A 27,315-nucleotide genomic window follows, 5' to 3' on the forward strand; every position below is an offset into this window, starting at 1 on the left:
CGTCAAAATTGTATTTATTTTATTGTGTGTGTACCTACAGTGGGTCCCGAGGAAAATTATCGGTGTAAATCTTTCACACCTGTAGAGAAAATCGTGTTAATTTGTGTCGTGTCTTTTGAGGCCTTGTACCGTGTCCTACCTTGAGGCTTTGTTTTTCTCTCAGCGGTCCGTCGATTGTGCTCCAATAACTTTCGTTCTCTGTTTTTCCCAGTCTTTTCACCCCCATAGCCTACTTCCTTGTTCAAACTCTCAAATAAAAAAAAATAAAAAAAATAAACACATTTCCTTCTCTGTTCTTATTTGTTGTTCTTATTTGTTTATTCATTGTTCTTATTCGTTCGTTCGTTCTTCGACCACGTGTTTCTCCCCCATTTCCCCAGATAGTTTTCACTGTTAAACTTTTAAATGTTTAAACTTTCCCCTGAAGTACTGTATTCTGTCGTGTATTATAACACCTATTTTTTCTTCTTCTTCTTTAAAAGGTTGCTTTCGACTTGCTCACCAAATCTATTCATCCCAAAAAAAAATTCCATCTCTTACAGTGCCTCTTTCATACATTCCCTAAACTCACCTGCACTCCACCCCCCCCCCCCCACCCCCTCCAGCATCCTTAAACGTATTTTTAACTCAAAGGTCACAAGAAACTCATTTTGCAAAAAATGTTCATTTCCCATTAATCGTACACTTTCCAAATATCCACTCTCACCCCTCCCCTCCAAATCTTCCCCATCACCCCTCCCCTCCAAAACTTCCCCATCACCCCTCCCCTCCAAATCTTCCCCATCACCCATCCCTTTCAAATCTTCCCCCTTGCCCCTCCCCTCCAAATCCTCCCCATCACCCATCCCTTTCAAATCTCCCCCCTTGCCCCTTCCCTCCTAAACTCCCCCCACACCCCTCCCCTCCGAGACTCCCCCTCGCCCCTCCCCTGCCAGACTGCCCCCTCACCCCTCCCCTCCAAATCTCCCCCATTTCCCATCCCTTTCAAATACCTCCCCTTGTCCCTTCCCTCCTAAACTCCCCCCTAACCCCTCCCCTCATAAACTCCCCCCTCACCCCTCCCCTTCAAATCTCCCCACGTTAATTCCTTCTCCATTTCCCCCTTCTCACCCCTCCTCCTCAAAGCGTCCTCCCCGCTTCTTCCCCCTTCCAACTCTCATCTCCATCTCCCCCAACCTTCTGCTTCGCTCTTCCCCCTCCTCAAATAAGACCTCATTGTGCCTCACCCAATCACCATCAAACCTTTTGTCCGCCCCATCCTTCCCTTTCTCCGAGCTATTCTGAAATCTCTGACACCTTCAACAGCTCTCCCTACCTCTTCCTCCTCTTCCACATCTTACCCTATCCCTCCTCCCCCCTGTTCTGTATCCGACGCCACCCCCCCCCCCCCTTCCTCTTCATTAACGGTATGGACCTCAAACATCCGGGGCCTTCGTTCAAACTTAACTGATCTCTCCATACAGGTTGCTTCTGACAAACCAGACGTGATTTTCTTAACAGAAACTTTCCTCCTTCAAGATGTCTCTGATTCCTTAATATCTCTTCCTGGTTACTCCCTCCTCCGGTATGATAGACCTGAGCCTCGTCCTGGAGGTGGGGTTGCTATCTTTATCAAAAACTCTCTTTCTCACTCGCCCTGCACTGCCCTCTCCACCTCACCCCAGGAATACCTCTGGCTATGGCTTCCCCTTCGCTCCCACCTCTTGTTCATATGTGTGCTGTACCGTCCACCAAACAGTGATGACTCCATCTACATCTCGCTGTCTGATAATATGGACCAACTTCTATCTACTCATCCCAACTCTCTCTTCCTCATATGTGGTGATTTCAATTGTCACCATGCCAGTTGGCTGGGTGCGGGTACCTCTCTCACCAGCCATGGCTCCTCAGCAAAGGACTTCTGCGACTCACTGGGACTGACACAATCTGTCAATTTCCCGACCCAGATCTCAGTCAATGGAGCATCTTCTCTTCTGGACTTGGTTATGACTCATATGACGAACTTCCCTAAAAATGTCTGCTGCTCTTCTTCTGCTCCAATCAGCTCATCTGATCATGTGCTTCTTAAAGTGGACATCTCTCTGACCATTCTCAGGGAGCCTCATCAGCGTCGACGAGTCTGGCATTTCACTCAGGCCAACTGGCACGGTCTTCAAGCAGCCATCAATCATATGGACTGGTCTCACATCTCTACCACCTCTGACATCAACTCATCCTGGGAATTCTTCCAAAGTAAATTGCTCTCTCTCATGCACAGATTTATCCCATTTCGTTTTCAGTTGTCATACCCTTCCTCCTGTCCATGGTACACAGAATCTTGTGGTGAGGCTGTTGCCCAGAAACAACTTGCCTTCATCTCCTGGAAAGCAAATCCAACAGAAGGAAATCTCATTTCCTTTCACAAAGCCCAAAACAAGCGTGTGTCCACCCTCAGGAGAGCCAGGAAACAATATCTCTCCGTTCTCAAGACCGAACTCTCTTATCTGTCTCCCTCTTCCAAATCCCGGTGGCGTCTGGTCAAATCTGTTTCTGGTGTTTGTTCCCCCTCCATCCTCTCCCTTACCTCAAACGGCAACACAGCTGACTCCGCACGTGAAAAAGCTCAATGCTTCAACTCTGTGTTTGCCTCTAAATCTTGTGTCCCAAACCCATCCCTCTATGTACCCACCGTACCCAGTCGTACCCAGCTGCTCCTGGACTCTGTGTCCTTTCCTCCTGACAAGGTGGAAAAGTTTCTGTCAACCCTCGACTCTGATTCTGCAACTGGACCTGACGGCATCAGCCCACGGGTCCTAAAATCCTGTTCTCCCACTCTTTCACTCCCTCTCTTTGTTCTCTTCACCCTCTCTTTTGCTCAAGGTCATCTGCCATCTTCTTGGAAATCAGCCAATATCACCGCTTTACACAAAAAATGTGGAAAAACAGATCCGAGCAACTACAGACCAATCAGCGTTCTCCCAATTATCAGCAAAGTCATGGAATCCATCATTGCTTCGGATATGCAATCTTTCCTCTTCTCCAACGGTTTTGATCTCTGATCATCAATTTGGTTTCAGACCAGGTCACTCTACTCTGGACATGCTGCTTCTGCTGTCTCAACAATGGATTGAGGTCCTCGATGCCAAACAGGAAATTAGAGCTGTCTCCCTTGACATATCACGTGCCTTCGATACGGTCTGGCACCCCGCTTTGCTCACCAAACTCTCCTCCTTTGGTATCCATGGAAATCTCTATGCATGGCTTGTGGACTTCCTCTCTAGTTGTAGTCAACGTGTGGCCCTGAATGGGTTTCTCTCATCTCCTCTTCCTGTTCAGGCTGGAGTTCCCCAAGGCAGTGTTCTGGGCCCTGTGCTTTTTCTGGTCTTCATCAATGATCTCTCCGACTCTCTTGAAAATCCTCTCTATCTCTTTGCTGATGACTCCACTCTCTACCGCTCCATTCCTCATCCCTCAGATCGGCAGTCTGCATCCTCCTCACTCTCTGCAGACCTGGACAAAATCACAGACGGGGCAAACAAGTGGAACATGTCTTTCAATCCTGACAAATCTCACACTCTTACGATGTCTCTCCGAAAAGACCGACTGGACAACCCTCCCATCCACTTTCTGAATAATCTTCTCCAAGAAGTTCTGTCACTCAAGCTTTTGGGTCTCACTTTCTGCCATGATCTTTCCTGGGAAAACCACATTTCAAATCTGGCCTCCAAAGCCAGTCGCCGACTGGGCATCCACTGTCGTGCGAAGTCCATCCTTGGCACACCTGAGCTCCTCACCACATACAAGGCTTTCATCCACAGCTCAATGGAATACTGCTCTCCCCTCCGGGCTGGTGCTCCTGCCTCACACCTAGCTCGTCTTCACGCTGTTGAAACCAAAGCATTCAACATCATTGGAATCTCCCGTGATGAAGCTACCTCCGAGGGCCTTTCACTTACTCACCGCAGGCACGTTGGTGGTCTTTCTTTCTTCTACCGACTCCTCTCCGGCCTTGCTCCTCCAGCTCTCTCTGGGCTCTGCCCCCCAAATATTCCTTCAGGTCACACAAGATCTGTCTGCAACCCTCTTATGGTTAAACAGCCAAAATCAAGACTCTCTGCTCACCTTCACTCTTTCATTCCTCTTTTCTCCCACCTCTGGAACAAACTCCCTCACTCTCTCCAATCCCACTCCTCCCTCCAGGTCTTTAAAACAGCTGTTCACCACCATCTCTTCTCTTCCCCCATCCAAAACATTGATCTTTTCTACCCCCGCTAATTTAACCCCAAATCCACTTTTTTGAAATACCAACTTCTTTCCTGGAAGTCCTTGGTGTCCTTGTTTTTATACTTCTCCCACCCCCCCCCCCCCAAGCCCTCTCCCTCCCACACATTCCCGATGTCCCTGCTCTCAAATGTTGTGTTTATGTGCTTCCCCTTCTCTCCCCATCTTGTCTACCGCTCCCCTTTTTATATATTTTGTTTGTTTGTCTGTTTGATTCGTTTGTGTGATAAATGTTAGCTCTTTCACGAGCCTCGATTATGCACACCAAAAAAAAATCAAAGAAAAATCGAGATGGACTTGGTTATCATCCCAAAATGATATAATTGTTTATGGAAAGGGACTGGGTTATAATCCCAAAATTATATGATTGTATAGTTGTTTATGGAGAGGGACTGGGTTATAATCCCAAAATTATATAGTTGTTTATGGAGAGGGACTGGGTTATAATCCGATAATTATATAGTTGTTTATGGAGAGGGACTGGGTTATAATCCCAAAATTATATAGTTGTTTATGGAGAGGGACTGGGTTATAATCCCATAATTATATAATTGTTTATGGAGAGGGACTGGGTTATAATCCCATAATTATATGGTGTTGAAGTTATTTATAAACATAACTATTGAAATGGTGAAAGTATTCCCAAAGTTCTTCATGTTGTTAATGGAATGATAACCTCAGGGTTTTCTCTTTCCCTCCTTTACCATCAGTTTGAGTTCGAATCCCATTGGTGATGAGGGATTGGAGGTGTTGATGGGTGTTCTGAAATCCCAACCAAAGTTACAAATCCTCTGGTGAGTGGGAATGGGATTTGTTTTGGGAAATTAAAACATATTGATGTCATCATCCATGATTGTGTACCTGATGTTCTCCAGGTGAACCTTGACCTCCATTAACAACCTTTGGTTGAAGTTTGTGCTTTGTTTGTGTTCAGAGATGGGAATAACTTTGTAATGAAAATCAGATCCACAACTTTGACCTAGTAGTAGGTTTAATGACAATTCGATCTCTGGCAACATCCTGTAAAAATACAATCATGCAATATATCAGGATTATGGAATCATGGGGTTTAAGTTCAGCAATGTCAATCAATGCAAGCCAGCCTGGATCATCTACGTATATGCACCATTCGAGTCTACGTGTCATGGATGAAATGTCGCAGGAATGTTTCGGAGCGATGGCTGTCCGAGTTCTTATAGACGCCTCTCAGTGGTTAGAGAGAGCATAACACCTGGGTTCAACTTAGATACATTTTCATTACATTCTCCCCGCCGTTTGAATTACACTTCCGCTAGGCAGGAATCGAGCACGCAGCAGCAATAGTAGAGCAGCGATCGTCCGTCCATGTCAGTCGGTCCATCCGTAGTGATCGGGGCGACGAATTTCCCTTCCAGTGCGGGTCTGGAAACTACCGGGTACTACATCCCCAGGCCCGGAGTCCCCCGCTTCGGAGTAGCCGCCAGAGTCAGGTGATGAAGGTGGCACCGCAGTGCCCACAGGCTGGGGTGTATTTGGCGGCGAGATGGCCGGCAGATGCTCCATAGGTGGAGCAACGGGAGAGTCCATAGACTCGTAAATTGGTTCGTCGATTTCCCCGCAAGGGGCCAGGTGGCGTACGGAGACTGTGGACTCACGTCCATCTGCCATCAACACGCGGGCATGCTCGGGATTAGCTTGGAGTACTTGCACCTTATCCACTTGTGGATCATACTTGCTCATGCGAACCGCACGTTTGAGATAAGCCGGCCCCAGCTCAGCAAGCCAAGTAGGTAAAGGTCGGATACTACCCGAGCTCCTCGGGTGATGATACATCCGTTCGTGGGGAGTCTGGTTGGTGGCCGTACACAGTAAAGTCCTGATTGAGTTCAGCACCGCAGGTAACGACCAGGCCCATTTATCTAGGCCTTGGCCGAGGGACCTAAGGCTTAGCGTGACAGCTCTCCATATAATACCATTGAAGCGTTCGACCTGTCCATTCACCTACGGTCTATACGGAGTGGTATCGCTAGAAGCGACATCATGCTGGAGTAAGAAGCTCCTCACCTCCTGGGACAGGAACACCGCACCTCGATCGGTATGCATGTAGGCCGGATTCCCAAACATAGAAAACAAGTTCTGCAGGCACCGGATAACCGTGGCGGCCGTCATATCTGCGTATGTGAAAGCGAAAGGGAATCTCGAGAACTCATCAACGATAGTGAGCACATAACGAGAGTTACTCGATGCTGGTGATGCCGGCAGAGGCCCTTTGAAGTCCATCGCCAATCTCTCCCACGACCTAGTTGGCCAGTGTCCTCATAGGAGGGTTGTAAAAACGCAGTTTGAGTTCAGCACATACAGAACAATTGCGACAGACCTGGCGAATGTCTTCAACCGAGTAGGGCAAGTTACGACTATGCACAAAATGAGCGAAACGCGTCACCCCGGGATGGCACAGAGTGTCGTGCAAAGCGCGCAGATCCTCCAAAGATATGAGGCCCGCACACGTTGCCAGCCGCGATAAGGCGTCGGCAACCAGGTTATCCCTCCCAGGGCAATATTTGATTGTATAGCAGAAATTGGCAAGTTCGATGTGCCAGCGAGTGATTTTCTCATTCTTAATGCGTTGAGCATGCAGAGTGTCATACATAAATGCAACGCTCTGTTGGTCCGTGATAATTTGGAAACATCGTCCTAGCAAATAGGGACGTCAACGCCGAATCAACTCGACGATGGCCTATGCCTCCTTTTCGTCAGACGAATGTCTCCGCTCAGCGGAGGTGAGAGTTTGCGAAAAGAAAGCCCCAGGGCACCCCCCCCCCCCTGGGAGAGAGTCGCAGCTATCGCATGATCCGATGCATCACTTTCCAAAACAAAAGATTTATTCTCGTCAATCGTCGCCACAGCAGCGCCAACGATGTCGGACTTAAGGCCATGGAAAGCAGCCTTGGCGGCAAGGCTCATGGGGAATGCTTCGCCGTCCACAAGCAGGCGGAGCTTTGCAGAGAAATTTTGTACCCACTTAGAATAATGAGCGAACAGCCCGAGAGCACGCTTCAGCGAAGCATGATCACAGGGCGGGGCCATGTCGAGCAAGGGTCGCAGACGCTCCTTATCCGGAGCAACTGAGCCGTGGGTCACGGTGTACCCCAGAAGATCTATTGTGCGAGCGGAGAAACGACATTTAGCCTCATTCATAGTTAAGCGATACCTCTGCGCGACCTTGAGGAAGCGCTTCAGATTAGCATCATGATGTTCCTGGTCATGCCCGCAAAGCGTGAGATTGTCCAGATATACAAAGACGTCGGTCAAGTTCTCCTTAGCGATGAGGTTGTCCATAGCCCTCTGAAAACAAGTGACCCCGTTCGTGACCCCGAAAGGTAGTTGGGTGAACTGGTATAACCTTTGACTCGATTCAAACGCTGCATAGATGCGGTCGGCCTCGGAGATGGGGATTTGATGATATGCACTACGCAAATCGAGAGTGCTATAGACCGAATACTGGGCCACCTGTCGCACCACGGAGTCCATGCCCGGAAGAGGGTAGGCGTCCAGCTGTGTAAACCGATTAATCGTCTGCGAATAGTCGATTACCATGCGTTTGCGATGCACTTCGCTTCGTACCACTAGAACTTGTGACTGACTAGGTTCTATGATACCTTCCTTTAATAGCTGGGCCGTTTCTTCCGCAATGAATTGCGCGTCAGCTCGTGAGTAGCGTAGCGATTTAACTGCTACAGGTGTGCAGTCCATGGTCATATTGGGGAACAGCGTCAGCGGCTCAATTTCCATCCCTGCAAGAGCACACACAGCAAGCGTATCAGTGCCACCAAATTCCATTTCCAACAGTCCATGTCGCTTGAGAAAATCATGTCCTAGCAAAACGTCTGCACATAATGCTGGTAAGACCATGAGATGCACATCCGGAAACATTCGTCCCTTAATCACAAGCTTCAGTCGACATTCCCCTTTTGTGCTGAGCCTCAGCCCCTGAGAGGCCATAAAGATTCGGCGTCTTGTCCCAAGAATCGGCCATCCATGTTTTTGCACAAGTCGATAATCAACAGAACTATCTGTGGAACCTGTATCGATCAAAGCATTTGCAAAAATTCCCTCGATCATAAGTGGAATTATAGCACAAGCCAGGCCAGGTGGACCTGCAATTATCGAGTCGTCTAGGCGAAGCGCTCGTGCCTTGCGCGTGGATCCAATGCCAGCTAAAGTTTTCCGTGCCATTGAAATCGTTTGTAGGCCGGTCGTGCCGCCTCCAGAGGGCGCACGTGCCATGCATGGAGTTCCCGGCTTTCGTGCCATGGCATTAGCTTGTAGATCATACGTGCAGCCTCCGGATGGTGCTCGTGTCACGCGCGGAGTTTCAAAGCCAACATTAGCCGTTCGGGTGGCCGATCCAGGAAGTTGGCAAGGCGTCTGAAGAATGCCGGCCAAGGACGGTCGCACCGCGTACTGTCATGTTTGCGCCACTTGTTTAGTCGGCGCGACGAATCTCACCAAGGTCGAGCTCACAGCCAGGGGCCCTTGGGAATGTGTGACCCTCATCAAAGTCGGGCGAGGCGCCCCGCGCACCGTTCGGTCCGCTGGCTCGGCGATAAGGTCATTCATCGTCGAGCGGCCTCGTTTGCCCTGCGACATCGATCGGAAAACTTTCGCAAAATGACCAGTCTTTGTGCACAAATGACATGTCGCATCTCTAGCCGGGCAAACAGTCCTGAGATGTCTTCGGTTCCCGCAGAAATAGCATGTAGCGTTACGTCCGGGCTTTGGTCCAGCTGCTGCTGCTGCCGTCAAGCCCGGATCGACATCCTCCTCGGGAGTGGCCGGGGTCTCCGATTCCGGCAGAGATGCCATGGCTGCATCCACATCCTCGGCGGTCGCTCTCTCCGGTCGAGCTTGTCGAGATGTCCCCACAGTGACGTATGGGTGTTCATACGCGTCGGATTGTTCCCGTGCTTGGGTATAGACGTGCGATAGCCGTAGTGCTTCAGCGAGTGTCAAGTCGGCTTCTTCAAGAAGTCTCTGTCTGACGACTGGGGATCTACGTCCTGCGACAAAAGAATTGTGAACAAGATCATCACAAACTTGTTCATGTGTACGTACCGCTGGGGCACTCTCGGTCAGCAGACATCAGAGCTCTTGAGCGAAGTGATCTAAAGTCTCCGTGGGCTGTTGTCGTCGTCGTGCGAGCAGATGCCAGGAATAGATCGCGCTTCGTTTTTTGATGTAAATACGCTTCAGCTCTGCCACGGCGGCATCGAACGTCACACATTGTTCGATTGCCCGATACACATTGTGGTGTACCTTTGTTTGTAGTACGTCTAATTTCGTTTTTTTGGTGACAGCGGCTTCCTGAGCCTTGAATTGGTTATCCAAGGTTTTCAGCCAATGTGTCAGCTCCGCAGCCGCGGCCGCTGCTTGCGGGTCGGCTGCGAAGAGCGGCACCTGGATCATTTTGTGTCCCGACATGTCGCTCTTGTTCGCCTCTTGTTCTCGTTCGGACAGCGAGATGAATTGTCATTAATTGTAATGAAAATCAGATCCACAACTTTGACCTAGTAGTAGGTTTAATGACAATTCGATCTCTGGCAACATCCTGTAAAAATACAATCATGCAATATATCAGGATTATGGAATCATGGGGTTTAAGTTCAGCAATGTCAATCAATGCAAGCAAGCCTGGATCATCTACGTATACGCACCATTCGAGTCTACGTGTCATGGATTAAATGTCGCAGGAATGTTTCGGAGCGATGGCTGTCCGAGTTCTTATAGACGCCTCTCAGTGGTTAGAGAGAGCATAACACCTGGGTTCAACTTCGATTCATTTTCATTACAAACCTTTTGAGTTTCTTAAGTTTTTAAAGTTTTTTTTTTTTTTTCTTTTGAACAAGTTTTTTTGAAAAATAAGTTTTTGAAAATAAGTTAGCACAAGCCCGTTTTGATATTACTAGATGAGATGACATACCGTTCTACACCTGGGTAATTCTGAGTGTGTTGTGAGGGGGTGGGGAGGAGTTGTGGGGGAGTCCATGGGGGGAAGAAAGTGGAGTGGGGAGATACCTGGCGAATGCAGTGCAGAGGGGAAGAGGGAAATTCTGCTATTATTGCTTATGTGATAAATAGATGGTATAGTGCTTTAACCACCAGATTTTCAGAAACCTTCCCTCCTCTTGCCCTACACCATCCTCTCCCTTCCCTTCTCCCTGTCTGCCCTTCCCCTCCTCCTTCCTGTCCAACCCTCTCCCAACCCCTGTAAAGTATCTCGACAAACTACGATCAATTGTCGTACGCGTTTATTCACTCTGCCGTTCAAGGCCCGATTCACAGCAGCGCCATCCGAGCTCTGGCGTAGGGATACAACCCGGTCCCGGTGTAGGGATACAACGGTGAACATTTGCACTGCATACATGACATCCTCCCCTTTAAGTCCAAAATTACCAAGAGCAATACGTGCTATATTTCCAGAATTGACATTTCAAAAGCAACATTTCCAAAACATGTGAAAATATGTGTGCAAACGGTTATGAGAATAATGAAAATACGTGAAAATAGAACATGTGTCAACGTGAAAAAAAAAAACATCTTCAAAGATTCAACCGGTCGGGTGCTTTTCTCTCACGCATTGAGCGTCGCGGTGTACCAGTGGATACAGAGTCCGAGGTGATTCCTTTGGGTCGCAGTGTACCAGTGGATACAGAGTCCGAGGTGATTCCTTTGGTCTCCACGAAGGGTGTAGCGTTTGCAGAGGTTTTCGGGGCATCCAAGCCGGCTGGAGCGGCCACGACGATCTCCGGCAGTGGCGGGTCGAACTGTTGTCCTGACTCTGACGATGCTACAGGCTCCATCGACTCACAGTGACGGTAGGTTATGTGGACCTGATGTCGACGAATTTCGCGGCCGTCCTGCAGGCGAATCACACTGGACAGTGGATCTGGCTTCTCGATGATGTCCCCCGGTAGCCACGTCGCACGTGCACCAAAATTTCGGGCAAACACTGGATCTCCAATGTTGATACATCGACTGTTGGACGTCTTATCGTGCACCAACTTTTGATTAAGCTGGCTTTGATAAACATTTGATGATATGTCTGGTTTGAGATTGTCAAGTGTCGATCTCAAGTGTCGTTTCATCAATAACTCAGACGGAGCTGCACCGGTTGTTGATTGTGGCGTGATGCGGTATTTGAACAGGAGATGAGACAGCTTTGTTTCCAGGGTTCCCTCCTGAAGTTTCTGCAATCCGGATTTGATGATTCCCACGGATCGTTCGGCCAAGCCATTTGAAGCCTGGTGATGTGGGCTGACAAACTTATGTTTGATGCCATTCCGACGTGTGAACTTGGCAAACTCGGTACTGGAAAAACATGAACCGTTATCACTCACGATCATCCTGGGCAGACCATGAGTGGCGAAACAGTGTCTGAGTCTTTCGATGACAATGGCTGACGTAGTACCACGCGTCACATAGGCATCAATCCATTTTGTGTGCGCGTCCGTAATTATTAGAATCATGCTGCCGTTAATAGGCCCGGCATAATCGAGATGTAGGCGATGCCACGGTTCGCTGGGCCATTCCCAGGGATGCAGTGGCGCTTTCGCAGGTGTATTCCGGGTGCTCTGGCAGGGGTAACAATGTCGAACATGATGTTCGATATCAGCATCAAGATTCGGCCACCACACATAGTTTCTGGCAAGTGACTTCATCTTCACAATCCCGGGGTGACAGTCATGGATTTCATCCATGACCCTGGAACGCAGAATTTTCGGGATCACGACACGACATCCCCAGAGTAGGCAACCATTTTCCACGCTGAGTTCGTTTTTACGTGCTTTAAAAGCCGCAAAATCTGGGTCACCCTCAGGTAGCAAATGCCATCCAAGCTGTACAGCCTGGACAGTTCTGGACAGAACAGGGTCTCGTCGAGTATGAGTGCGGATCTGGCCGGAATCGACAGCACAATCTTCCAGATGATCCATCAGTGCGATAATGGATCCTGGTGTAGGCGAATCATCAACGGATTCTGGAAGGGGTAACCGACTCATGGCATCTGCATTTGTGATAGACGAACCGGGCTTATAACAGATGGTGTAGTCATAAGCAGCGAGAAACAGGGACCAGCGGATGATCCTGGGCGGTAGTGTGTCAGATGTCGCCTTAGTTGGACCAAACAGACTGATCAGCGGCTTGTGATCAGTGCGAATCGTGAAATGATGTCCAAGAAGGTACTGGCGAAATTTGCCGACGCCGAAAACGATTCCCAATCCTTCCTTGTCAAGTTGGGAATAGTTTTTCTCTGCCGGGGACAACGTTCTGGATGCAAATGCAACCGGTCTTTCCGTACCATCAGGCATCACGTGTGATAATACACTCCCCACTCCATACCGACAGGCATCGCATGTCAGCACAAGATCCTTCTCTGGATCAAAATGAACGAGAACATTGGACGATTTGAGCAGATCCTTAGAGGTCTGGAATGCTGATTGTTCAGTAGACCCTCAGCTCCAGGAGACTCCTTTCCTCAAAAGCCGATAAAGGGGGCCCAAAACGTCGGTCACATTCGGGATGTAACGACCATAGAACTGAAGCAAACCGAGGTATGACTTCAATTCGGTCACATCTCGTGGAGAAGGAGCATCCTTGATAGCTCGGACTTTCTCATCTGTCGGGTGTAGACCCTCAGCATCAATCGTATGACCCAGGTACGTGACTGATGGCACCATAAACTTGCACTTGTCTCGATGCAAACGTAGGCCGGAGTCCGAAATCTTCTTCAGAACTCTCTCCAGGTTCTGTAGATGTTCCGCGTCCGTACGACCAGTAACCAGAATATCATCCTGGTAACAAACGACGTTGCGTTCGGCGGCAAACAAACTGTCCATGACACGCTGATAAATTCCAGGTGCAGATTTCACTCCAAAACTAAGTCGGTGGTACCTGTACAACCCACGATGCGTGTTGATGGTAAGATACTGTTTCGAATTCTCGTCCAAGCAGAGCTGTAGATAGGCGGATTTGAGATCGAGTTTCGTAAAAGTCTTGCCTCCCGTGAGACGAGCATAGAGGTCTTCGATCCTCGGGATTGGATATTTATCCAATGAAGAACACCTGTTCACGGTCATTTTATAATCTCCACATATGCGGATGGACTGGTCCGATTTTATGACCGGAACGATGGGCGCCGCCCATTCGGCATACTGGATTTGCTCGATGATCCCCAGATTTTCAAGATGATCCAGTTCCTTGTCAATCCGCTCACGCAGGGCGAAAGGGACTGGGCGAGCCCTGCAAAATATAGGATTGGCATCCCGGTCAACCCTGAGTTTAGCCGTATGTCCTTTCAAGGTTCCAAGCTCATCCTTGAAGACATCTGGGTACGTATCCAGCACATTTTTGAGTGTGTATGCTGCGGTAGGAGAAACGTTGGCTGCCCGGAGTTGATGAATGCTTTCCCACTTCAGTCGAATTATGCTCAACCAGCTCCTGCCGAGTAAGGAAGGGCCCTTTCCAGGAATGACGATCAGGGGTAGGTGAAACTCACGGTTATCGTAGCCCACCGTGACGTCACATGTACCGCAGGGAACAATCTTCTCACCTGTATAGGTGGAGAGTCCATAGGTAGTAGGTTTCAGATGGGGTCGGTCAGCATCACTCCACAGGTTTGTGAAAACAGCATGGCTGATGAGCGAGACGGCTGCACCAGTGTCGACCTCCATTTGCAATGGTCGATTGTTGACGACAACATTGGCAAGAAGAGGGTCCCGTCTATGGTGAGAATCAATATGAAGCAGGTCATATGATTCTGAGTTGTCGGAAACAGAGCTCACCTGGTCAAGCTCGGGTTCCTCCGAACCGATAAACTGATGAATCTTGTCAGCAGCTTTTCCTTTTCCCAATTTGTGAGTGATGCAAGCTGGAGCAATATGGCCAGTTTTCGAACAGAAATGGCAAGTGGCATCTTTGAACCGACACGTCTCCGGAGGGTGCTTTCCGTTGCACCAAAAACAGTTGTTGTGGGTTTGAGACTGCACTGGCTTCTGACGAGGAGCCTTGTTCCAACGTTTTGGCTGAACATGATCCAACCGATTCACAGCAGGGCTGGTACCAGATGAGCGAGTGGCACCGATGCTTGTAGCATTGCGTTCAGCACTTTCCATGGAAATGGCGGTGTCTCTGGCATTTTGGAACGTCAGTTTTCTCTCAGCAAGCAGGCGTCTACGAGTGCGGTCATCGGACATGCCAACCACCAGCAAATCACGAAGCATGTCATCGATCGTGTCCCCAAACTCACACAGATGTGACAGTTTTTTGAGGTGTGCAATGAAGTCTGCGATCGACTGACCTTGCTGCTGTCTGCACATGTAAAAATTAAACCGACACAGGATGACTGAAGGAGATTGATTGCAATGTTCCTTCAAAGCGGCCTTGAGCTCTGCATACGTGAGCTCCTGGATTGTCCGAGGCCGAATCAGGTTTTTAACGAGTGTGAACGTCTCACCTCCGCAAACGGACAGGAATACGGCCTTCATCCGGCCTTCGGTCGCGATGCCGTTCGCCTCGAAGTAGAAAGACAACCGCTCAGAATACGTGTCAAAATCCCCCTCATGAGGGTCGAATTCATCGATATGGCCGAAAGATGTCATGGTCTAGATGTTTATCCTCATCGCCATGTAAAGTATCTCGACAAACTACGATCAATTGTCGTACGCATTTATTCACTCTGCCGTTCAAGGCCCGATTCACAGCAGCGCCATCCGAGCTCTGGCGTAGGGATACAACCCGGTCCCGGTGTAGGGATACAACGGTGAACATTTGCACTGCATACATGACACCCCCTCCCCATTCCTGTGTCTCCTTCCCCTTCCCCTCCCCTCCCTTACTCCTCCCCCTCCTGTATTCCACCCTCCCCATTACTGTTCCCCCCTCCCCAATTCCTGTTTCCCCTCTCTACATTCCTGTTCCCCCCCTCCCGCCCCCATTTCCCTCCCCTATCCTCCTCCTCCTCCCCCATCATCCCCCGTCCCATTCCTCCCCCGCTCTCCCCTCCCCCTTCCATCCCCCCCTTCCTTTTCCCCCTCTCCTTCCCTACTTGTCCGTCCCTCCCCCTACACCCTCCTACTCTTCCCTTCCCTGCCCTTCTCTGCACCCCCTCTCCTTCTCTCTCTCACCCCTCTCTTCATATTCCTGGCACAAAGCGAGCCTGCATTGTCCATTGTCCGATAACGCCAGGTACTTTTTATAGTTGTTAATATAACTCAAACCTGTTCGTTGAGGTGTTTTACTTATTATTATCTCCACGCTTTTTCAAAAAAAAAAACGGATGATATTGTGAGTGACTCAGTTCGTCTGTCCACCCGTCACGCTATCTCCTCCAAAAAGGTTGGGCAGAAATTCACAAAACTTGGTGGTTTTGATGACCACATGGCACAACGGTACAAGAACAGTGTCATTTTTGGCCTCACCGCATGGAGTGGTGTCAAAAGGTCAAATACCAACAAATGCAATTACTGACACATTTTAAAACATTTTTTTCTATAAAACGTTGTAAATGCAATCACCATTGGGGACGTATGAAATACATAACAATTTTTTTTTTTTGATCCCCAGTTCATGCCTCAGGGGGTGGGGACGTGGGTCACAGGGGTCAAAACTGGACAACATCTTGACTCAAAATTTGATATTGGGTCTTTCCACTCCGGGTGGAACTTTTTGCTATCTTCTGACTTTGTTTTAGGTGGGAAGTGTGGGGATTCGCGATGGCGCACATTGGACTTCGCTCTAATCTCTCTTTTGTAGAAAACTCCTGTTTCCACAATCCAGGGGATGATGTCACATGGAAAAGGAGTTTACTACTGTTATCGGTCATGTGACCTTCAACCTGTTTATTTGGAAGTTTAATTATCTCTCAACCTGGAATAAAGAGCCTTCTTAATATAACCTGTTTATTGACAACTTTCTTCTGATGGTTCTTTGTTTCACTCCTTGGCGTTTTTATCTCTTCACAGGTTAAGGGGATGTAACCTGAGCACCAAGTCCGGGCCTATCTTGAGGGAACTGAAGAACATCAACAACTTGGAATTTCTTGAGTGAGTCTTGAATTGTTATTGAGTTTTTTTTCTTTCTTTTTCTTCTCTTTCACTGGACACGGATTTGTGAATTTCCATCACACGGTTTATAAATAAACTCCATTTTTAATGCAATTACCCAGAGATTTCATGAAACCCATATAATTATATAATTGTTTATGGAGAGGAACTGGCTTATAATCCCATAATTATATAGTTGTTTATGGAGAGGGACTGGGTTATAATCCCATAATTGTATAGTTATTTATGGAGAGGGACTGGGTTATAATCCCATAATTGTATAGTTATTTATGGAGAGGGACTGGGTTATAATCCCATAATTATATAATTGTTTATGGAGAGGAACTGGCTTATAATCCCATAATTATATAGTTGTTTATGGAGAGGGACTGGGTTATAATCCCATAATTGTATAGTTATTTATGGAGAGGGACTGGGTTATAATTCCATAATTATATAGTTATTTATGGAGAGGGACTGGGTTATAATCCCATAATTATATAGTTGTTTATGGAGAGGGACTGGGTTATTATCCCATAATTATATAGTTGAATATGGAGAGGGACTGGGTTATAATCCCATAATTATAAAGTTGTTTATGGAGAGGGACTGGGTTATAATCCCATAATTATATAGTTGTTTATGGAGAGGGACTGGGATATTATCCCATAATTATATCGTTATTTATGGAGAGGGACTGGGTTATAATCCCATAATTATATAATTGTTTATTGAGAGGGACTGGGTTATAATCCCATAATTATATAATTGTGTATTGAGAGGGTCTGGGTTATAATCCCATAATTATATGGTGTTGAAGTGATTTATAAACATAACTATTGAAATGGTGAAAGTATTCCCAAAGTTCTCCATGTTGTTAATGGAATGATAACCTCAGGGTTTTCTTTTTCCCTCCTTTACCATCAGTTTGAGTTCGAATCCCATCGGTGATGAAGGATTGGATGGATTGATGGAAGGCTTGAAATCCCAAACAAAGTTGCAAACCCTCGCGTGAGTGGGCATGAGATTTGTTTTGGGAAATCAAAACATAATGACGTCATAATTCCGGCCTGATTGTGTACCTGATGTTCTCCAGGTGAGCCCTGACCTCCATAATTATCCCTTCCTTGAACTTTGTGTTTTGCTTGTGTTCATAGATGGGAATGAAAGGCTTCGCCTGTCTTGTGTAGCGGATCATTGGGGTGAATGAAGCGGGAATGAGGAACGGTTAATGATAAACTACTCGATGAAGGATAAACGGGTACATTCTGAACATTCATTGATACATTCTCTTGTAGTGAACATTAGTAAATGTGAAAAGGGATGAATAATCTGAACTCAGATCAGTTGATCAATGTTTGTTCGTCCTGGTCAATGAGTTAAAGTGAAGAGTGACGTTGTAATGGTGAAGAAGAAGAATACATTATGGTGTACCAGAACCCTCAACATAACGTCTGTGGATCCGTTTGGGTTCAAACCCATCATGGCATGATCCATTTACCCCGTTTGAACACCGATATTCGACCTATGGTGTCAAATTGAGGTGATCATGCCACGTGGTGCACATGATGCACCTGCAGAGAGGGGACAGGTTGGTGCAAGACGAAGGTTTGGGGAAAATTGATCTTCGTTAGAAAACCAATAAACCAACTGATGAGCCACTTTGGACCGTCATGTCTGTGTCACACCCTCAATGTTTTATAAATAATCGTATCACGACCATTCCGAACAGATTCATTAAAATGTTCGTACGTATTAAATTTCTCATTATTCATTAATTTTATAATTCGCCATTCGTTTTTTAAACATACATTTGTTCCCCCTGTTTGTAAGGGGGTTCAGATATTATTTAAAATCTCGTTATCTATGCTTGGATATTGTTTCCTGAGAAACTAAAAGTGTATTTCATGTATCTACCATACACACCACAATGTCGGCTTGTGTGTTTGTACAGATGTCTGTCCTCTTCATGAGGGTTGGTTTTAAAGGGCAATCTTTTAACATGAATGTGTGTTCACTATGGTCTACTTTTGAGGATAAAAGAAACTCAAAAAACATTTTCCAGAAAAGAGTAATCTCTTCTATTGGAGGTGTAGACGGTGTCTTGCAAACCGAGCCTCAAGGGTGGTGTACAGAAGCGTTTTTTAAAAATAACAATAAATACAATGTGCAGGGAGGTGAAATTTGCTGCACATGATGTGCAATGTATGTAGAGTAAACCGAGTGTTCATTTACATCCATATGTTGTCGAATAAATAAAGAAGATATAAGCACACCTGAAACTAGGCCAAGGCTTCAGACTTTGGCATGCTCACGAGGCTGCACCGTCGAATAAACTGTTCCAACCCGTGATTCTTGATGGGCTTTTTACTCGTCATATGATAAACGACGATCCTTAACATGAGAGGACATGCTTCATGATGCACCCCTCTTCCATGCTGGTCGTTATTAAACTTGGTATCATTTCAATACATCCCCCCACCTCTCCCTCACTTCCACATCTCCTGTGTTCACTTCAACCCCCAACCACTGTTCTGGCACGGCAGTGAAAGGTAATTCGTTTAATTTGATTAAACATGAAGAGGAAACTGAAGATCTGAATTCACCGCAAACTTCTGTTTTCATCCCCAAACTTTTGCACTCTTCCTTTCCCCCCTATTAAATGTAACTTCAACCTGTACCATGAGATGTTTTCTTTATGTCTGTTTCCACGATACAGGAGACAATGTCTCATGGAAAGGGACTTTCTATTGTTATCGGTCATGTGACCTTCAACCTGTTCATTTTCAGGTTATTTTATCCTTTAACCTGGAACAAAGAACCTTCTAATATAACTCGTTTATTTACAACTTTATGCTGACGGTTTTTTGTTTCACTCCTAGTTTTATCTCCTCACAGGTTATATGGATGTAACTTGAGTACCAAGTCTGGGCCTGTTCTGAGGGACCTGAAGAACATCCTCAACTTGGAGAAACTTGAGTGAGTTTTGAACTGTTACTGTGAAATGAGGCGAATAGGGACATCAACGTGAATAGGGACACAAACTGAAAAAAAGTTCGGAAGCTTTTTTCGCTGAAAATTGATAACCATACTGATTTGTTGATATTTGGGTTGAAAGTGTTATCTTGTTTTTTTTTTAAAGCAACTTATAGTTCCTATTAACCCCATATATGGGATAAAGAGGAATAAATAGGATTTTTATGGCTGTCCCTATTCACCCCGTTTTACGGGTGAATAGGGACAGTTACTAATACCTCCGAACCCCGAGAGGAGTCACGGCAGAAAGATGTGTTATTCTGTATGTCAAAGATCAATGGTGAAACCACACCAATTGTTACCAACAAACAAGTATTGTATTAAGATCACACAAGAATAACAGTACAACAACCACAGTAATCAATTGTACAACCAATATATATTTCCTATAATGGTACCATCAGGTTTGTACACTATAACTCACTGTGCTCCAAGTGAGCGAAAAGAAGAACATTCCCCAATGTCTCTATTCCGGCATCAAGCCAAAGTCGATCCGCTCCAGTAATCATCAGAATGATGTCTAATCGAGACCAGAATCCCATTCGGATGACAGTCAGTCCCACTGCCAAAGCTGTGCAAAGGCGCCCTCAAGGTGACTGGGAAATCACACCCTCGGGTATGGACGTTCCACGGCTCCCGATCGGCGAACCGCAGATTTCCCACTCAAAAGCCACGTTACAATCATTACATACACACACCAGATTAACGTCTGGAGGCAGTGACAATGGTTAAAGCGAGGCGAAAAACCTTGAGCGATGCGCAAATCCTGCACGAGGTAAAAATGGCCGATTTCCGTTCTCGTGGCATAACGGCACTCCGATGATTCTCTCCGGAATCAACCGCAAAACCTGTCACGCAGGTTTATCTGTCACAGTGATGACAACTCTGTCGCAGGAATCCCTTTCCCGGGAAACCCAAAGTTCACACGTGACCCGCTCGCCAACGTTCGCTCAGGACCTTGAAGCAGCTCGGCTTCTTGTCCGACTCACTCGCTCCACCTTCTCTTCCTCTTCGTCGTCGTCCGGTTCCGGTTTCATTTAAAACATTAACTTTTTACCTTTTGAAAATAGTAATCTCTATTTACCTTAAACGACAACAATAATAGTATGTACATGGAATCAAAAATGTTTACAGTGGATGAAAACCACAACAACGGAAGTGACGAATCTGTAACATAAGGGTGATGTTGGAATATCTTGGTATATTCACTCTGTGGGAAAATAATTTAACCACTGTGGGAGAGCAATTTAACCATGGTGGGAAACAATTTGACCACTGTTGAAGTCAATTTAACCATCGTGGGGAAAAATGTCTCATGGAAAGGAAAGTTGTACTATTATCGGTCACGTGACCTTCAACGTGTTAGCCCATCCTCCATGTAGCGGGAGACGAGGTTTGCAATGACTTTTGTGTGTGTCTGTCTGGGCCGTAACTTTTTTTTAAACCATGTGAACCTTGTTATAAAATTCTCAACAAAGCTTTATTATGATGATATGGAGAAGGCAAATTAATAATTTTGTCAAAAGGTCAAAGGTCAAAGGTCAACATCACATAAAATCGTCAATTTTCATGCAATTGACCTGAAATTTTAAGAATTTGCACATTGGATTACTGAATTGGTTCACAAATCAAAAGCTAGAAGCTGATTATTTTTTTTTAGATCAAAAGGTCAAAGGTCAAGGTTGCATAAAAGCATAAATTTTTATTTGATTAACTTCAAATTTGAGCAGGGTTTCCATGTTGATTCACTGAAGCATATTGCTTTTGAGGTCAAAAGGTCAAGATCGCCTAAAATCGTCAATGTTTTGTATTTTATTAGCTGTTTTCATCATATTTAGCATACACAAGAAGAAGTCTGAATACAAAGCAGAGACGGGCAGGCGTTGCATTTTCAGATGCTTTCTAGTTCTGAAAAGGTTATTTGAAGTTATTTAAAAACAATTTAACAATTTAACCACCGTGGGAAAACAAAAACAATTTTAAATAATTTAATCACTGGTTAAAAAATTTTAAGCACCATGAGAAAACAATTTAACTACTTTGGGAAGCCAATTGAACCACCGTGGGAAGCCAATTGAACCACCGTGGGAAAACAATTTAACCACTGTCTGAAGCAAGTAAAATCTGACTTTTCAAGCGTTAACCCTCTCCAGAGTAAAAGAGGGGTGAATGTCTGAAACGTCAGTTTCTCTTTTCTTCTCTCCCGGAGTTAGCATACTTCAATCAACGTTCTGCTGATTCATCCATTTTGATTACAACATCATTCTGATAAGTAAATAGAAACTTATCATTCATTTCATTCATTCACCGTTTTGTTTATTTGTTTAATTTTAACCCCTTCTCTTCTTCAGTGTGCGTGGAAATGATCCAAGCCTCGATAATTTCATAAACAAGTGAAAATGGTTCTATCGCGGTGAGTGTGAAGGGGAGCGGGTAGTGTATGTTTTGTGTAATTAAAATAAGTAGGGTGAGAATGAGCAATGTCTCGTCAATGTAATGAAAGTAGATTGCAAAGGGTGGGGGAAAGGAGAGGAGGGGGGGATAAAATAATTTTGATTTGTTTTGGTGTGGGGGGATCTTTTTCATATGTATGCAGCACAAGGCTGTGATGTGGCGTCATTGGCTGAGGGAATGGCTGTGCTGGTGATGCAATGCCCTCTGTTGTTTATGGCAGGAATTTGGAATTTGGCCATGGTGCTCGCTTCCTCTTCACGAAGGACACCATGGGATCTTTATCGTCCACCAATGAATGCTGGCAGACTGGACGCCCATATAATGTCCATCTGGGGGAATCGCAACAACAGTAGAGAACAGGAACATCGAGAGATCTGTGGAAGAGAGAGAGAGGGTTGGGGCGGGGTACATGGGATAAACAAGATGGACACTACAATGACTTTCAGGAAAGAAAATGGATTTTAAGGAGTTGGGTTGAGGGTGGATTAATGGAGGTAAAGAAATGGTTTTGGATAACACTGCAATTAAATTTTTGCATAACACTGCAATTAAATTTTTGCATGAAACGACATGAAAACATGTTCGCAATAACACCTGGATTCCGGCTAGATTGCCTTCCCTCTCCCTCGCCTTCCTCTCCATCTGTTTCCAGAAACCCTCCATGTTAGCGTTGTGCATGTAGTGAGGTGTTTCCCATTTTGCATGTGAATTGTGCTGCTATAACAAGCATAACCCTTGCAATCATGACTGGAAAGCGTCCGTGGAGTAGCAAGGTTGGTAGCGCGAGCGAAAGACAGAGGAAGGCCATCACTGTTGAAGTAAAATTGGATGTAAAATAGGACAATAAGTTGAGGATTGAGGCAGCACTCCCCCTAACCTCTGTCTCTTATGTATAATGGGAAATTTTTAGTTTTAATTTACAGGTTTTTTATTTACAGCACTTGCACAACACCTGCTCTCAGGCTGAAGGCGAGGAGCTTAGCGATTGACGATGACATTGGGGACTTCAGGACCAGCCCATCATGGACCTACAGTGTCATGGCACACCATATGCTGTCGGTTTGACGACACACACACATCTACTAACATGTACCCGATGACATGGCTGAAAAGACGATTCACTTCCAATCCCACATCATCAAGCTTCGCCGGTGACAAGAAATATTATTATTATTATTATTATTTTTTGGGGGATGAAAAAGAAGGGTGCGGTTAATACACGGTCGCAGTTAATACACTGGAAAATATGGTAATCCGGATAAAGCAGCAAGATTTGTGTAGATTTTAAGGATTTTTTTTTTTAATCTTTGGGGTAAAAACAATTTGTTTATACCGTATATTTTAATTCCCCAGTGATGTTATACATTGCTTCAACTTCAATCGCTGATACATGTTGGAGGATCTTAGGAATATCTGGAAGATTAAATAAAACCACAACGAGTACCAAGGTCCATAAGTAATGTGGTTTCATAATTCATGATTTATACATTGTCCCATAACTAGTGATTTATACATTGTCCCATAACTCTTCATGTAAACATTAGACCATAACTCATGATATATACAGCTTGTGCACAAAGAAACACCAATTTAAAGTCACTTAATAGGGTGTTGGGTCACCACGTGTGGCCAGTACGGCCTGTATGCGCTGTGGCATAGAGTCCACCAGCGTCTGGAATTCTGCAGGAGGGATGCGGCACCATTCTTTCACGATAAAGTCAATCAACTCACACCACTTTAATGGAGATGGAAAACGCTATCTCATGTGTCATTCCAGAATATCCAATAAATGCTTCATTGGATTCAGATCTGGTGACAGAGAAGGCCATGACATATGGATGACATCAGTCAGTTGGGAAACCAATTGAACCACCGTGGGAAGCCAATTGAACCACCATGGGAAAACAATTTAACCACTGTCTGAAGCAAGTAAAATCTAAATTTTCAAGCGTTAACCTTTCCTCCAGTTAAAAGAGGGGTGAATGTCTGAAACGTCAGTGTCCTGTTCATCAAACCATTGGGCGACCACATGTGATGTGTAGATGGGGGCATTGTCATCCTGTAAGATATCGCTCCCGATAGGAAAGAAATGCTGCAATATGGAGTGATCTGCAATAAGATGATCACTCGGAACCATTAAGTAGCGATTGGCATTGACCTTGCATTCTAACAGAATTACTACATCCAAACAATGCCAGGAAAATGTGCCCCACAACATTAAAGAACCACCAGTACCCTTCAATGTTGAAACCAAGCACTCAGGATTCTCGAGTTCCTTAGGTTGGCGCCACACGTGCACTCGTCCATTTGTCGAGAACATGGTGAAGGATGATTCATCTGACCATATCACATTTCTTCACTGCTTGTTAGTTGATTGCTTGTGCTCTTTGTACCACTGGGCTCGCAAAACGTGCACTGCCAAGTGTGATGAGTGGTTTGTGCTGTGCAACCCGACAATGGTATCCCGCTCTGTGTAGTTCTCGGTGGACCGTTTTTGATGAAACTGGCTGCTTGCATCCCAGGTTGAAATTTACCGTCAATTGATATGCAGTTGCTCACCTGCTTTGCCTTGAACTTCAAATTAATGCAGGGATATCACAATCCTGGAGTATTCGCTTCTGCCCCTTTGCTTTTTTTTTGCTTTTTTTTTTTTTTTGTATACAAGATCGAGGCTCGTGAAAGAGCTAACATTAATCACACAAAAAGACAAACCGACACACAAAACACAAAAAACAAGGGGAGCGGCAGACAAGATAGGGAGAGAGGGGGAAGGACACAAACACAACATTTGAGAGCAGGGACATCGGGAGGACTTGGGGGGGAGGTTGGAGAGGCATAAAACATATGAACACTGCAAGGACTCTGGGGTGAATTACCGGGGGTAGAAAAGATCAAGGTTTTCGATGGGGGAAGATAAGAGATGGTGGTGAACAGCTGTTTTAAAGACCTGGAGGGAGGAGTGGGATTGAAGTGAGTGGGGGAGTTTGTTCCAGAGGCGGGAGAAAAGGGGAATGAAAGAGTGAAGGTGAGCAGAGAGCCTAGACTTTGGCAGTTTAACCATAAGAGGGTTGCAGGCAGATCTTGTGCGACCTGAAGGAATATTGGGGGGACAGAGCACAGAGAGAGCTGGGGGAGCAAGGCCAGAGAGGAGTCGGTAGAAGACAGAAAGACTACCAACCTGCCTGCGGTGAGTGAGTGAAAGGCCCTCGGAGTTGACTACATCGCAGGAGATTCCAATGATTCTGAAAGCTTTGGCCTCAACAGCGTGAAGCCGAGCAAGGTGTGAGGCAAGAGCACCAGCCCAGAGGGGGGAACAGTATTCCATTGAGCTGCGGATGAAAGCCTTGTATGTGGTGAGGAGCTCAGGTGTGCCAAAGAAGGACTTCGCACGACAGAGGATGCCCAGTCGGCGACTGGCTTTGGAGGCCAGCTTGGAAATGTGGTTTTCCCAAGAAAGATCATGGCAGATAGTGAGACCCAAAAGCTTGAGCGACAGAACTTCTTGGAGAGGATTGTTGAGAAATTAGATGTGAGGGTTGTCCAGTCGGTCCTTTCGGAGAGACTTTGTAAGAGTGTGAGATTTGTCAGGATTGAAAGACATGTTCCACTTGTTTGACCAGTCTGTGATTTTGTCCAGGTCTGCAGAAAGTGAGGAGGCTGCAGACTGCCGATCTGAGGGATGAGGAATGGAGCGGCAGATAGTGGAGTCATCAGCAAAGAGATAGAGAGGATTTTCCAGAGAGTCGGAGAGGTCATTGATGAAGACCAGAAATAGCACAGGGCCCAGAACACTACCTTGGGGAACTCCAGCCAGAACAGGAAGGGAAGATGAGAGAAATCCATTCAGGGCCACACGTTGCCTACGACCAGAGAGGAAATCCGCAAGCCATGAGTGGAGATTTCCCTGAATACCATAGGAGGTGAGTTTGGTGAGCAGACCTGGGTGCCAGACCGTATCGAAGGCACGTGATATGTCAAGTGAGACAGCTCTGATTTCCTGTTTGGCATTGAGGACCTCCATCCATTGTTGAGACAGCAGAAGCAACATGTCCAGAGTAGAATGACCTGGTCTGAATCCAAATTGATGATCAGAGATCAAGCCATTGGAGAAGAGGAAGGATTTGATATCTGAAGCAATGATGGATTCCATGACTTTGCTGATAATTGGGAGCAGGCTGATTGGTCTGTAGTTGCAAGGATCTGTTTTTGCACCTTTTTTGTGTAAAGCGGTAATGTTTGCTGATTTCCAAGATGCTGGCAGATGACCTTGAGCAAAAGAGAGGGTGAAAAGAACAGAGAGAGGGTGAGATAGAGCGGCAGAGCAGGATTTTAGGACCCGAGGGCTGATGCCATCTGGTCCACTTGCAGAATCAGAGTCGAGGTTTGATAAAAACTTCTCCACATGGTCAGGAGAGAAGGACACAGAGTCCAGGAGCAGTTGGGTTCGACTGGGAAAGGTGGGAACAGAGAGAGATGGGTTTTTGACACAAGATTTTGAGGCAAACACAGAGTTGAGGCATTCGGCTTTGTCACGTGCGGTGTCAACTGTGTAGCCATTTGAGGTAAGGGAGGGGATGGAGGGGGAACAAACACCAGAAACGGATTTGACCAGATGCCACCAGGATTTGGAGGAAGGAGACAGGTTTGAGAGTTCAATCTTGAGTGTGGAGAGATAGTGCTTTCTGGCACTGCTGAGGGTAGAAACACACTTGTTTCGAGCTTGGTGGAAGGAACTGAGATTGCCTTCAGTTGGATTTGCCTTCCAAGACGCAAAGGCAAGTTGTTTCAGGGCAACTGCCTCACCACAAGATTCAGTGTACCATGCACGGGAGGAAGGGTAAGACAACTGAAGACGAGATGGGATAAATCTGTGCATGAGAGAGAGCAGTTTGCTTTGGAAGAATTCCCAGGAAGAATTGATGTCAGAGGCATTAGAGATGGGACACCAGTCCAGTTGATTGATGGCTGCTTGCAGACCGTGCCAGTCGGCCTGAGTGAAATGCCAGACTCGTCGGCGCTGAGGAGGCTCTCTGAGAATGGCCAGTGAGATGTCCACTTTAACAAGCACATGATCAGAAGAACCGATTGGAGCAGAAGAAGAGCAGCAGACATTTGCAGGGAAGTTAGTCATAACCACATCCAGAAGAGAAGATACTCCATTGACTGAGATCCGGGTCGGGAAATTGACAGATTGTGTCAGTCCCAATGAATCGCAGAAGTCCTTTGCTGAGGTGCCATGGCTGGTGAGAGATGAACCCACACCCGGCCAGCTGGCATGATGACAGTTGAAGTCGCCACATATGAGGAAGAGAGAGTTTGGATGAGTTGATAGAAGTTGGTCCATGTTGTCCGACAGAGAAATGTAAATGGAGTCATCACTGTTTGGAGGGTGGTAGAGAACACATATGAACAAAAGGTGGGAGCGGAGAGGAAGCCGTAGCCAGAGGTACTCCTGTGGGTGGGGTGGAGAGAGGGCAGTGCAGGGAGA

At 46.3% G+C, this 27,315-nt stretch overlaps 1 protein-coding gene and 1 pseudogene across 1 annotated transcript in view; both read left to right on the forward strand.

Annotated features, from left to right (window-relative positions):
* LOC144889904 (NACHT, LRR and PYD domains-containing protein 3-like) overlaps positions 1 to 22,758 on the forward strand; it is a 36,752-nt gene extending 13,994 nt beyond the window's left edge. Inside the window, exons 6-11 of the mRNA XM_078771115.1 lie at positions 4,971 to 5,054; positions 16,257 to 16,337; positions 17,265 to 17,348; positions 19,236 to 19,316; positions 21,725 to 21,786; positions 22,048 to 22,758. Of these exons, the coding sequence (XP_078627241.1) occupies positions 4,971 to 5,054; positions 16,257 to 16,337; positions 17,265 to 17,348; positions 19,236 to 19,316; positions 21,725 to 21,770 (376 nt within the window). The 3' untranslated portion in view covers positions 21,771 to 21,786; positions 22,048 to 22,758. The remainder of the gene's footprint in view (positions 1 to 4,970; positions 5,055 to 16,256; positions 16,338 to 17,264; positions 17,349 to 19,235; positions 19,317 to 21,724; positions 21,787 to 22,047) is intronic.
* The window catches only part of LOC144893636 (uncharacterized), a 208,667-nt pseudogene that overhangs the window by 16,702 nt on the left and 164,650 nt on the right, over positions 1 to 27,315 (forward strand).

This window comes from Myxine glutinosa, chromosome 1, assembly GCF_964187855.1.
Source record: "Myxine glutinosa chromosome 1, kmMyxGlut1.1, whole genome shotgun sequence".
Taxonomy (NCBI): domain Eukaryota; kingdom Metazoa; phylum Chordata; class Myxini; order Myxiniformes; family Myxinidae; genus Myxine; species Myxine glutinosa.